This window comes from Abramis brama (genome assembly GCF_963993115.1).
Source record: "Abramis brama genome assembly, chromosome: 15".
Lineage (NCBI taxonomy): Eukaryota > Metazoa > Chordata > Actinopteri > Cypriniformes > Leuciscidae > Abramis > Abramis brama.
The window spans coordinates 4148798-4161609 of NC_139977.1; the positions used below are offsets into that span (position 1 = coordinate 4148798).

The window sequence follows — 12812 nt, forward strand, 5'->3', positions numbered from 1 at the left end:
TCACTGCATCAAAACCTCTTAATTAAGACCAGTTCTCATAAATCTGCACAAGTTTTGCAAAGTGTAATGTAAATTAAGTTAAAATCATTCATCTGGAAAGTCTCTTTATTTGCAGTGTGTGTGTGTGTGTGTGTGTGTGTTATATACTGACATTAGGGAGGAAGCCAGGTGGGATTTGTTTGCTGAGCACAGCATCCCAATTGACATCAGAGAGGTATTCCAAGTCCTGGAGCTCCGAGAGACAGGAAATCCTCTTCTGAGCATCTACACACAACAGCTGACAACAGACGGAAACTTTTTCTTTTGGAATCAATGTTTCCTATGGTATTAGATAATGTATATTTCTTAATTGATCCTAAAAATAAATGCAATAAAGTATGACTACGGTGTGATTAATGCTACCATTTGTAGGAGAGATTTGATCCCTGAAGACCAGGCCGCAGGGTAACAGGGGTGCGCTTTGTGGAAAGTTTGCAGGATCTCATTGGCTGGTGTGTTAGTGCGCATGATGTACGGCCTCTAAAGAGAGAACCCAGGGTGAAATCAGCCATGATGCAACAATCAATGAAACGTCTACATTTGCTTGCCAACTGATTCTCAGCAGCACTTGATGAGTCTTGTCGGTAACACTTTAGAATACTGTTCCTTCATTAATGAATAACTACACAGGAACAAATGAGTAACGCACTATTAACATTCTAGTAACTACGATTAACTAGCAAGAAACAGTGTGATTAACGAATTAGTAAGTAATAGCACTCAGTCGAATGTGGTAATTCACTATTAGCTAATCAATAACTACTATTTTTTTCATGTCTCCCAGAGAACTACTATATACAGGTACAGGTTAACAATTAGCATGAATAATGCATAATTTATAATAAAAGGTAACGGTAACCCACTAGTAATGACTCAAGTGTTACTACATCCTTCTAAAGGAACTACAAAATATTTTTATCAGTATTCTACAGTGAAAAAAATGATAACTACCTAATATTGACTGAAGTCATTGTAAGCTTTTGAGATTTTTGTAAGATTTTGAATAGTAATTCCTTCTGATGGATTTGGTAACACTTTAGTCATTACTAGTGTGTTCCCATGATCTTCACTTTAGAAAACTGATCCAAATAATTAGTAGTTCCTTGATGATGGGAATGTAGGATGTAGTAGGATGTAGTAAGGATGTAGTAACACTTGAGTCATTAATATCCAAAACTTTACAAAAACCTCAAAAGCTAACAATGATTTCAGTCAATATTAGGTAGTTATCAAGCTTTTCACCTTAGAATACTGATCCAAATAATTAGTAATTTCTTTAGAAGAATGTAGTAACACTTGAGTTACTATTACCTTATATTATACATCATGCATTATTAATATTAATTATGAACCTGTATATAGTAGTTCTTAGTAGTCTTCAGTGAGGTATGAAAAATAGTAGTTACTGATTAGCGAATAGTGAACTACCACATTCAACTGAGCGCTATTACTTACTAATTTGTTAGTCAGAGTTTCAATCAGAGTTTCTTGTTAGTTACTAGAATGTTAACAGAGTGTACTTATTTGTTCCTGTGTAGTTATTCATTAATGAAGGAACAGTATTCTAAATTGTTACCGTCTTGTCCTTATACTGATCTCAGATCAGATGGTTGAGAGTCCCTCACCTGTCCACGGAGAAGCTCATATGCAGTAATCCCTAAAGACCACCAGTCCACTGAGAAAGAGTAACCTGGGTGCGTTCCCTCGAACGACTGGAACAGTTCTGGGGCTGCAACAATAGAAAACACAACAGCAAAGATTATGCGAAAGTATATGAAGTACTGTTGTTTGTACAGAACTTGTTTCAGCATTTTCAAAAGATAGGTTTCATTTACATTACAGGGAATTTATAGCTTTGATAACTTAAGTTTTATCTACCAAATCTTTACAGAATTTATTTTCTGATATCTTATTATCTTCTGATAGTACCTACACAGTGATACCATGGTAATTTGGTGATGAAAAAATTCTACCAAATTAGAATGGAACATACTAAAGCCTGGTACTGTGGAGCTTTAAGTTCCTCTATTTGACCAAAATCCTTATTTTCTGTTAGTACATGATAGCATTAGCATCTATTTTAGTTGAACATAAATGCTTGTAAGTACATTCAGCAGTACACTTAAACCATATTTTAACCATAGATTTTGATTCTGTTATAAAAGGCTTTTAATGTCAGTCTAGGATTCACTGTGAATTCCATGAATTTTATTTACAGAAGAAAGAACACTTTATCTGATAAAAAACTGTGAAAACTACTTTCCTATAACATTTAAGAATTTGTCAATTAAGAGTAAAATAAGGAACCTTTGACTGAAGTTGTTTAACCACACAAATAAAGCATGACTAGAAGTCGTTCAGTGTTAAAGAGAAGTATGAAAGCTCTCACCCATGTATGGCTTTGTCCCTGCAATAGATGTGGCTTTTAAGTCTTTCTTCACAATAGCAGCTATGTTAAAATCTGTCAGGTGAGCATGACCTGCAAAGAAGAGATAAACAAAACACTAAACAAAACCACATACTGTACACTACTGTATATCATTGGACTACAAGAAATTGAATTCATTTAAATCAAATATATAGAAATTAAACAATAATCAAAACTTTTGCTTTAAATAAAAGCAGTTACACGGATGCTTACAGAGACTTTCCTGAGATTTATAGTCTCACGCTAATGGCATCCCAATTTGCATTTGCTGGTGATGGGAAAGTACATACTGCTGAGTATGTTAACATCATAGAATCAATATCTCTTGATACCTGCAAGGTCTATAATATCTGGAGATAGCTAACATACAATGTTTATGTTTATGTTTTATTTGTATATGTCCCCGAAGGGCAATTGGTTTTACAGCAAGACAGCACACAAAGGGACAATTTACAATACATTAAAAATTCTGTAAAAGTTAAATTACATTTAAAATGTAAAAAAACAAAACAAAACAAAAAACACGAAATAAGTACACACACAAAGTACATACACAAAACCCAAACAACTACTACCTTCCACCTACTCCCCCCATACCCGGATTTAACAGAGAGATGGAAGTAGGAATAAATGAATGTTTATACCTGTTACTTTTAACAGAGGGAAATCTCAATCGAGATCCTGAGGGTAGAAACTGAAACTCAGAATTGAGAGGATGTGAAGTAACCATTAAAATGGATCGGGCTTTCCTAACTACCTGCCGGTTATACAAGTCGATAGGGTGACTCTGCTGAACTCCTAAGATCTTACTGCTAGTATTTACTATTTTCACCAAAGCAGTCTTTGCCTTCACACCAAGAATTCCATACCAGCATAACATAGTAAATGTTAGAACCGACTCAATATAAGATTTGTAAAACAGAATCATTAACGACCTATCAACTTTAAATTTGGACAGTCTTCGTAGACAGTACAGACGTTGCTGGCCCCTTTTACAAATCGTCTCCACATTTACATTAAAATTCAGCTTGTTGTCAATCACACACCCCAGATACTTGTATGCAATGCCATGGGTCTGCGGAATTTGCATAGCGCAACTCCACCCCACCGCGTGGGTATAAAAGGAGCAGCTCGCATTATGTTTTTGCTTCGGAGCCGAGTGTTTCTTCACTTCTCTTCACTGCAAGCTGTCTACGAGTTCTAAATATGAGACGAGCGACTCTTCAGCGGTGTTGGTGTGACGGCGTGTTCCAGCGAGATCTCATTCCTGCTGCTGGTCTGTGCAGTGATCTGCCAACAGTGTGTGTTTTCTCCCTGGGCGCTTCAGCACTGCTGTTGAGTTTTATCCTCTCTAAAAGAGCTGCACGCGGCACGTCTTTTTAAAGATGTCTTGCCCGTGTATTTCTGGGTGCGGTAGACAGATTTTAATTTTGCTGATGGGTACGAACGCTGCCTGGCGTGTTTGGGCTTAAATCACGTTCAGGCAGCATTCGTGGATGCGTCATGTTCTCATTGCGGGAACATGACCATCGCAATGTTGCGATCGAGACTCAATGACCTCCTTAGAGGTAGAGTCCCCTCTGCCACACCCCAATTTATTCTCTCCACGAGAGGGGATACTTTGACTGGTGGCCAGGGTGATCTGAGACTGCCAGGGTGGAACAACCGGAGGTTTCCGGATGAGGTCGTTGGCCAGTCTTGTGGCAGGCCCAGCGTTTCATTCGGCGCCCCGGCAGATGACAGCATGTCTATCACCGCATCACAAGGTGGGCTTGAGTCATCTGGAGATGAAGACTCGGTTGTGCTGCCTCCTTCGGGGGTGCCAGCATTACCCGAGTCTGATCCAGAACTGACTGCCATGCTTTCCCGGGCAGTCACGAGCATCGGGCTTGTGTGGAACCCTCCGCCATGTCCCGAGCGCTTAAGGCTTGATGATTGTTTTTTGGGGGTGACACCCGTCAGCACCCGCCCCAATGGAAGTCTCTTTTGACTTTTCACGACTGCTCAGCGGCCACTTCCACCTTCTCTGCCCTCAATGAGGCCATGGCTATAGGGTACACTGGGGTCCCCCCGCTGGAGCATTCTGTGGTGATACAACTGTCTCCCCACAATGCCTCCACCTGGCGTGGCGACCCTAAGCACCCCTCCAAAGCCCGTAGGTTTTCGTCTACTCTGGTGGCGAAGACCTATAGAGCTGCGGGGCAGGCTGCCTCCTCACTGCATGCTATGGCCATCCTCCAGGTCTACCAGACCAGGGTGCTAAGAGACATGCACGAGGGTAGGGCTGATCCAGGGCTCATGGAAGAGCTGAGTGCCGCAACCGACCTCGCCCTACGGGACCGCATACTCCCTGGGTCAGGTGATGTCCGCTTGTGTGGTCCAGGAAAGACACCTCTGGCTTAACCTGGCTGATATGCAGGAAGCTGAGCGAACCCCGTTCCTCAACTCTCCCATATCCCAGGCTGGCCTCTTCGGCGGTGCAGTCGAGGACTCTGCCCAACAGTTCTCGGCCGCCCAAGAGCAGACTGAGGTTATTAAACATATTCTGCCCTCCTGTGGCTCCCGCTCCTCCCGCCTGGCCCCAGCAGCAGCCTTCACCCAGGCTGCGCTGTGGAGGTAGCAGCAGGATGGCGCCCCAGCCCGTACCAGCCCCGCAGCCTGCCAAACGCCAGGCATGCGGCGCTCCTGATACGGGCAGCTCAGAGATGGGTTGCAGTTCTTCTCCTTCTGGTTGCAGGGCCACTCCTTACCCCGGTGGAGGGCCGGGGGAGAATCTTTTGTTCTCCCTTAAAGAAAGAACTGACTTTCCCATCACTGAGAACCCAGAGGCCACGGATGGCAGTGTGCAACGCTCCGCCTCGCCACTCTTTGTCCCCCTCTGTCGCCATACCCCTGTCATAGGAGGTTGCCGCGGAATGTTCATCCTTCCCTGGCCTCCTCTGTCAGGACACGGCATATGACCGTGCCCCCACACCGGGACACTCTGCCTCCCACGTCGGTACATCTGTGGTTCACATGACCCCGTTGGTTAAGTTTTTGGGAGCCTGGATAGAGCTTCCCAATCTGTCCCGCTGGCTCACGAGAACCATCAGGCTCGGCAATGCGATTCAGTTCGCACGGTCTACTCACTGCTTTCGGGGAGTCCGCTATACCATAGTGGGTGGCAATGCCCCTGTCATGCGTGCGGAGGTCGCCACCCTACTGGCGAAGGGGTGTCCCTGTTGAGACCGTCCCTCCAGCCGAAATGAAGTCCGGCTTCTACAGCCCCTACTTCATTGTACCCAAGAAGAGCTGTGGGTTACGGCCAATCCTGGACCTGCACATCTTGAACCGAACCCTTCACAGGCTTCCATTCAAGATGTTGACAGCCAAACGCATTTTCGAATATGTTCATCCGTTGGATTGGTTTGCAGCGATCGAAAACAACATTGGTTTGCAGCGAGCGTACTTTCATGTCTCCATTCTTCCTCAACACAGACTACGGTACTTCCAGTCGGGCTAGCCCCATCTCCTCACATCTTCACGAAAGTCGTCGAGGCAGCCCTTGTGCCACTCCGACAACACAGGGTTTGCATCCTGAACTATCTCAACGACTGGCTGATTCTAGCTCACTCTCGAGAGCAGGTTTGCGCACACAGGGACCTGGTGCTCCGGCACCTCGTCCGTCTGGGCCTTTGGGTCAACTGGGAAAAGAGCAAACTCTCCCCCATGCAGAGGATCTCTTTTCTTGGTATGGTATTTCTCGGTCGACTTGGTCGCCATGTACGCGCAGCTTACGAGCGAGCGCGCGCAGTAAATTCGAGGACAAGAGTGCGGTTCCACTGAAGTTATTTCAGAGGCTCCTGGGGCATATAGCATCCGCAGCGGCAGCCACGTCGCTCGGACTGCTTCATATGAGACCGCTTCAGCACTGACTTCGCGATAGAGTCCCGAGATGGGCATGACAACAGGGCACGCTCCGAGAACCAGTTACTCGGGCCTGCCATCAGACCTTCACCCCGTGGTCGAACCTCTCCTTTCTACGAGTGTCCAGGCATGTCTCAACAGATGCCTCTGCCACAGGCTGGGGCGCCATGAGCAATGGAAATGCTGCCGCGGGCTCCTGGACAGGACCCCAGTGCCTTTGGCATGTCAATTGCCTCGAGTTGCTGGCAGTACGTTTGACTTTGCACCGTTTTCAAATGTTGCTCAAGGACCAACACATACTAGTCCGTTCAGACAGCATGGCGACAGTAACGTACATCAACCGACAAGGTGGTCTGCGCTCCCGCCGTATGTCGCAACTCACCCGCCATCTCCTCTTATAAAGTCAGAAGCATCTGAGGTCGCTTCGAGCCATTTACATTCCGGGAGAGCTGAATCGTGTAGCCAACGAGCTCTCACGATTTTGGCCACATCCTGGGGAATAGAGATCAGGGAGGACGAGGAGCAGGTCCTTCTGGTTGCGCCTCATTGGCCCACCCGGACTTGGTTCTCCGAACTGGTGCTCCTCGCGACAGCCCCTCCCTGGCCAATTCCTCTGAGGAAGGACCTCCTTTGTGGGTGCCCCCTCTGGCACCCACGTCCCGATCTGTGGAACCTGCACGTGTGGGTTCTGGAGGGGACGCGGCAGGAGACACGCCTGTCCACGAGACACGCCTATGCTCTGAAGTGGAACTTCTTTGTCACCTGGTGTTCTTCTCACCGAGAAGATCCCAGGAAATTCCTAATTGGGTCGGTGCTCTCCTTCCTCCAAGAAGGGTTGGAACGAAGGCTGTCTCCTTCCACCCTGAAGGTTTGGGTGGCTGTGATCTCTGCGCACCATGACCTTGTGGAGTCAAAAACGATGGGACAGCATGACCTGGTTGTCAGGTTCCTGAGGGGGGCGAGGAGACTAAATCCTCCTCGCTCTCCTCTTATACCCTCTTGGGACCTCGCAGTGGTCTTATCAGCCCAGCAGAGTGCTCCCTTTGAGTCATTGCGATCAGTTGAGCTTAAGTTCCTGTCAATAAGACAGCGCTCCTGGTCGCTTTGGCCTCCATTAAGAGGGTAGGGGACCTGCAGGCATTTTCGGTTGACGAAGCGTGCCTAGAATTCGGGCCGGCTAACCCTCATGTGATCTTGAGACCCCGGCCTGGATACGTGCCCAAAGTTCCCACCACTTCTTTCAGGGATCAGGTGGTGAACCTGCAAGCGCTGCCCTCAGAGGAGGCAGACCTAGCCATGGCACTGCTCTGTCCAGTACGCGCCCTCCATGCTTACGTAGACAGAACGTAGTGTTTCAGGACCTCAGACCAGCTCTTTGTCTGTTTTGGTGGGAAGCTGAAGGGAAAGGCTCTCTCCAAGCAAAGGTTGTCTCACTGGATAGAGGGCGCCATCGTCTGACCGACCATGCCCCATGCTCATCATTGCCGGAAGCTAGTTATTTTAGTCTTTTAAGTTTTAAATATGGATATTTTTCTTATACGAACGCATCGCTTCGCTTCAGAAGGCCTTTATTAACCCCCCGGAGCTGTGTGGAGAACTTTTATCATGGATGGATGCGCTTTTATGGACTTAAAACAGAAACGGCCATTCACTGCCATTATAAAGCTTGGAAGAGCCAGGACATTTTTTAATATAACTCTGATTGTATTCGTCTGAAAGAAGAATGTCATATAAACCTAGGATGGCTTGAGGGTGAGTAAATCATGGGGTAATTTTCATTTTTGGGCGAACTAACCCTTTAAGCGATTCAAAACCATCATGGCGAACAGAGCGCATCTGAAGTTTCTCAGCTGAAGGAAAAAATCCATTATTTATCGACTTATATATCGGCTTGATAACGTTAACATTAAAAATGACCATTTATCAGCCAATACAGATATGGTGGCCGATATATCATGCATCCCTACCCCTTTATAGCCTTGCTTCTAGGGTTTCATATACAACATGCTTGCATTACAACAGGAATCCCCATTCTACAATATATACAGCCCAGCTTTGTCTCAATACTGAGGTTGAAACAGCACCTTCCAGAATCTACTCCTTCCTTTCTGCCCTGGTAAAACAGTTTGGTTTGATTTGTGGGACTGTTGCTCTACTCTTTCCTGGTAATGAGATGACTTTAAGTGTGGTGAGCAGCGAAGGAAATAACAGTGACCGGAGTGAGAGGGCCAAAGTCAGCCGCTCACCTTGATGAAGATCTGCCATCGCCACAGGCTGTGAGAAAACTAGAGCAGATGCTGTGTATATCTGAGTGTGTATGACAAGACACAGAAGGAAGGGGCACATGGGATTTTCTTTTTATCTATGCATATGTGCCCCTATATTATAGAGAGAGTAGATGAGAGTGGATGTGTGCAGTGTTGATATCAATGTAAAACAGCTTCATGCAGGAGCTGCATTATTTACACACCAACAATGGACCTCATAGTTAATTATGTCTTTTTGAGATATTGAATGTAGATTGATAAGGGTAAAAAATGAATGTAAACATTCCAGCAAATTTTGGATTACTTTCCTAATGCAATGTATATAATTATGAAATGGTAATTGAATTTGTGTACCTGTCACTGCTTGTGTAACATCAGTAGTCCATTAGAATGTTAAACTATTTACCTATACTAATCAACAATAAACCTTAAAGTACGGTGGCGCAGTAGTGCACATCACAACGGAATTTAAAAAACCAACATAAGTTCACAACACAACGAAATCAAGCCACAACAAAACAAAATCAAGCCACAACAAAATCAAGCCACAACAAAAAATCATGCCACAACACAACGGAAATAAGCCACAACAAAACGAAATCAAGCCACAACAAAATGAAATCAAGCCACAACACAACAAAATCAAGCCACAGCAAAACGAAATCAAGCCACAACACAATGGAAAAAAGCCACAACACAACAAAATCAAGCCACAACACAACAAAATCAAGCCACAACAAAACAAAATAAGCCACAACAAAACAAAATAAGCCACAACACAACGAAATCAAGCCACAACACAACAAAATCAAGCCACAACAAAATCAAGCCACAACAAAACAAAATCAAGCCACAACAAAATCAAGCCACAACAAAAAATCAAGCCACAACACAACGGAAATAAGCCACAACAAAACGAAATCAAGCCACAACAAAATGAAATCAAGCCACAATACAACAAAATCAAGCCACAGCAAAATGAAATCAAGCCACAACACAATGGAAAAAAGCCACAAAACAACAAAATCAAGCCACAACACAATAAAATCAAGCCACAACACAACGGAATCAAGCCACAACACAATGAAATAAAGCCACAACACAACAGAATCAAGGCACAACACAATGAAATCAAGCCACAACACAATGAAATCAAGCCACAACACAACGGAATCAAGGCACAACACAACAAAATCAAGCCACAACACAGCGGAAATGCTCCCAACCACTAGAGGGCTCTCGGAGCGCTGTAAAGTTAGTTTTCCTTACCACTGTTCTATAGAGTCGGCAGTCTTACAAAGTTGTGTTGTTGCTTGTTTTTGTGTTGTGGCTTGGTTTCGTTGTGTTGTGGCTTGATTTTGTTGTGTTGTGGCTTGGTTTCGTTGTGTTGTGGCTTGATTTCGTTGTACTGTGGCTTGATTTCGTTGTGTTGTGATTTGTTTTCATTGTGGCTTGATTTTGTTTTGTTGTGGCTTGATTTCGTTTAGTTGTGGCTTGATTTCGTTGTGTTGTGGCTTGATTTCGTTGTGTTGTGGCTTGATTTTGTTTTGTTGTGTCTTGTTTATGTTGTGTAGTGGCTTGTTTTTGTTTTGTTGTGGCTTGATTTCGTTTAGTTGTGGCTTGATTTCGTTGTGTTGTGGCTTGATTTCGTTGTGTTGTGGCTTGATTTCGTTTAGTTGTGGCTTGATTTCGTTGTGTTGTGGCTTGATTTTGTTTTGTTGTGGCTTGATTTCGTTTAGTTGTGGCTTGATTTCGTTGTGTTGTGGCTTGATTTCGTTGTGTTGTGGCTTGATTTTGTTTTGTTGTGTCTTGTTTATGTTGTGTAGTGGCTTGTTTTCATTGTGTTGTGAACTTATGTTTGCTTTTTAAATTTCGTTGTGTTGTGCACTACTGCGCCATTGTATTAAAGGGATAGTTTATCCAAAAATTTAAATTCTGCCATCATTTTCTCACCATGATGTAATTTCAGAATTGACTTTCTTTCTTATGCAAAACATTTTTTGTCCATACAGTGGAAATCAAGGGCTACCAAAAAGTAGGATGGAATTGCGGAATCCAATCATAAAAACGGTATTTACTGTATAACGCGGAAGATTCTGAGAGTCACTTCACCAGCATTTTGCCGTTTCATTTGAGAAAAACTATATCATAAACACAGAGGGACTCAAAGGTCTTTACGGCAACTCGTCAAAATAAAAGTTAGGTTTGACCTGAAGAAATTGTGACAGAAATATATTACTGTTGTACAATAGAAATTAGCTACATCTCAGTGTAATAAAATTTAAAGTAATTTAAATAAAAGTTTAATTTTATATGGTTAAAAGATAAATTAAATTAATGTTTATGCTTTCATTTGATTGCCAGAATTTTTTAAAAACACAACACAGAATTTCTGAAATAAAAAACATTTCTTAGAAATGACATTTTATTGTTTGTTTTTGTTGAATTCAATTAATTAGACATGCTTTTTGATTACTAAAATTTTATTGAACCATTAAAATGGAGTCAATTTTTTTCTATCTATCTATCTATCTATCTATCTATCTATCTATCTATCTATCTATCTATCTATCTATCTATATATATATATAGAGAGAGAGAGAGAGAGAGAATTGAGAAAGAACAATTTAAAAGACAGAATAGAAGAATTAGTGAGACTCAATAAATTATAAATAATTTACTTGCATTTTGTGAATATTAAGTAATCAATAAAAATGTAACTGTAGTCTGATTATGAGTATTTTAAAACGTAATATAACTGTCACGCGCTGACTTGACTTGATTATCCACAAACAATGAGGCTTGAAGCAGATGAACATATGAAAACTAACAAGATGCAGTAAAAACAAGGAAACAGGAACTAAACCACAGGAAGAGAACATAGACACAGCAAGACAATAGAATAACAAAATAAGAGTCCATGAAACAGTGACACAGGGAATCGTGATAATAATAATTTTTGGACTCTTTTGATTATGTAATCCAGATTACATATAATCAGTTAATACCCATCATATGGACATGGTATTCCAGCCCTATAATCTATGATTAAAAAATGTGTTGTGTGTGAACGAAGCATAACGGCATTTGTCCTGCTCTTCTTTCCCTCCCTCCTTCATAACTGTGTCTTTCTCTCTCATGTCAGAATGCAAAAGTGTTTTTCAACTCTCTCTGTGTGTGTGAGTGGTCTTGACTACTGCAGTATAAGCAATGGAGGCAACGTATGTTTTATTCCTCAGGATATAAACACCCATGTGTCCACTGAGCTGTGGAGAGCACCTCCTCTAGACGTGAGGTCTGCAGGAGTCAGCGGTTTACCGACACCCTCCAGGGGTTCAGAAGAGCACTGGTCTGTGTTTGTAAGCCGAGCAGATGGCCTTAAAAAGCATTTTGACTTCCAAATATCTGTCTGATTTTCAGTCAAAAGCATATGGATGTTTTGCCATAGGCTTCATCAGCAGTAGGCAGTCTTCATTTACTCACCTTGATAATGTTTCAAAACTTGTATGACTTTCTTCTGTGAAACGTAAAAGAGTATATTTTGTGAAATGTCTAAAATATGCTTCTTTTTTTTTTTTTTTTTCATACAATGGAAATCAATGTCACCAAAACTGTTTACCAACTTTCTTAAAAATATCTTCTTTTCCACAAAACAAAGCACATGATACAGGGTTAAAACAACATGACGGTGAGTAAATGATGAACAAACCTTTTTGTCACAAGAAGTATGAATGCTTCATTGATGTAAAATGCATTTGCTGTGTGAAAGGGTGCTTTATAAAACGTAATTTGGAGTTACTATGCTACAATGATGGTATCAGTTGGTATATTTTGATATATATACCACTGTATTTAATGATTACATGATTTTCCAAGGGACATATCAAATGAATCTTCATATAATTACCATACTATACTCAAAAAAACTTGCACTATTTTGTTCCTCAAAACATAGATTTTTTTTATGAGAAGCAATATTTAAAGTAAAATAACAAAACTTGATCACAGAATTGTGCGTTTAAGTATTCTTCTTACACCATTGACAAATTTTTATGGTCATACATTTTCTTATATTTATATTTTTGTTTATGTTTACGTTTTTGACATTATTAAAGTTATGTTTAACGTTCCCGTCCTCATTATTCCCTTATCAACAAACCTTGTGGTTCCAA

The 12812-nt window shown here is 42.3% G+C and overlaps 1 protein-coding gene across 3 annotated transcripts in view; it reads right to left on the bottom strand.

Annotated features, from left to right (window-relative positions):
• The window catches only part of stk32a (serine/threonine kinase 32A), an 82742-nt gene that overhangs the window by 11487 nt on the left and 58443 nt on the right, over positions 1–12812 (bottom strand). For all 3 annotated transcript variants that reach the window (XM_084137646.1, XM_084137648.1, XM_084137647.1), the window contains exons 7-10: positions 2429–2518; positions 1665–1768; positions 403–519; positions 152–277 (exon numbers count right to left, since the gene is read on the bottom strand). In XM_084137646.1, coding sequence (XP_083993772.1) covers positions 152–277; positions 403–519; positions 1665–1768; positions 2429–2518 — 437 coding nt within the window. The remainder of the gene's footprint in view (positions 1–151; positions 278–402; positions 520–1664; positions 1769–2428; positions 2519–12812) is intronic.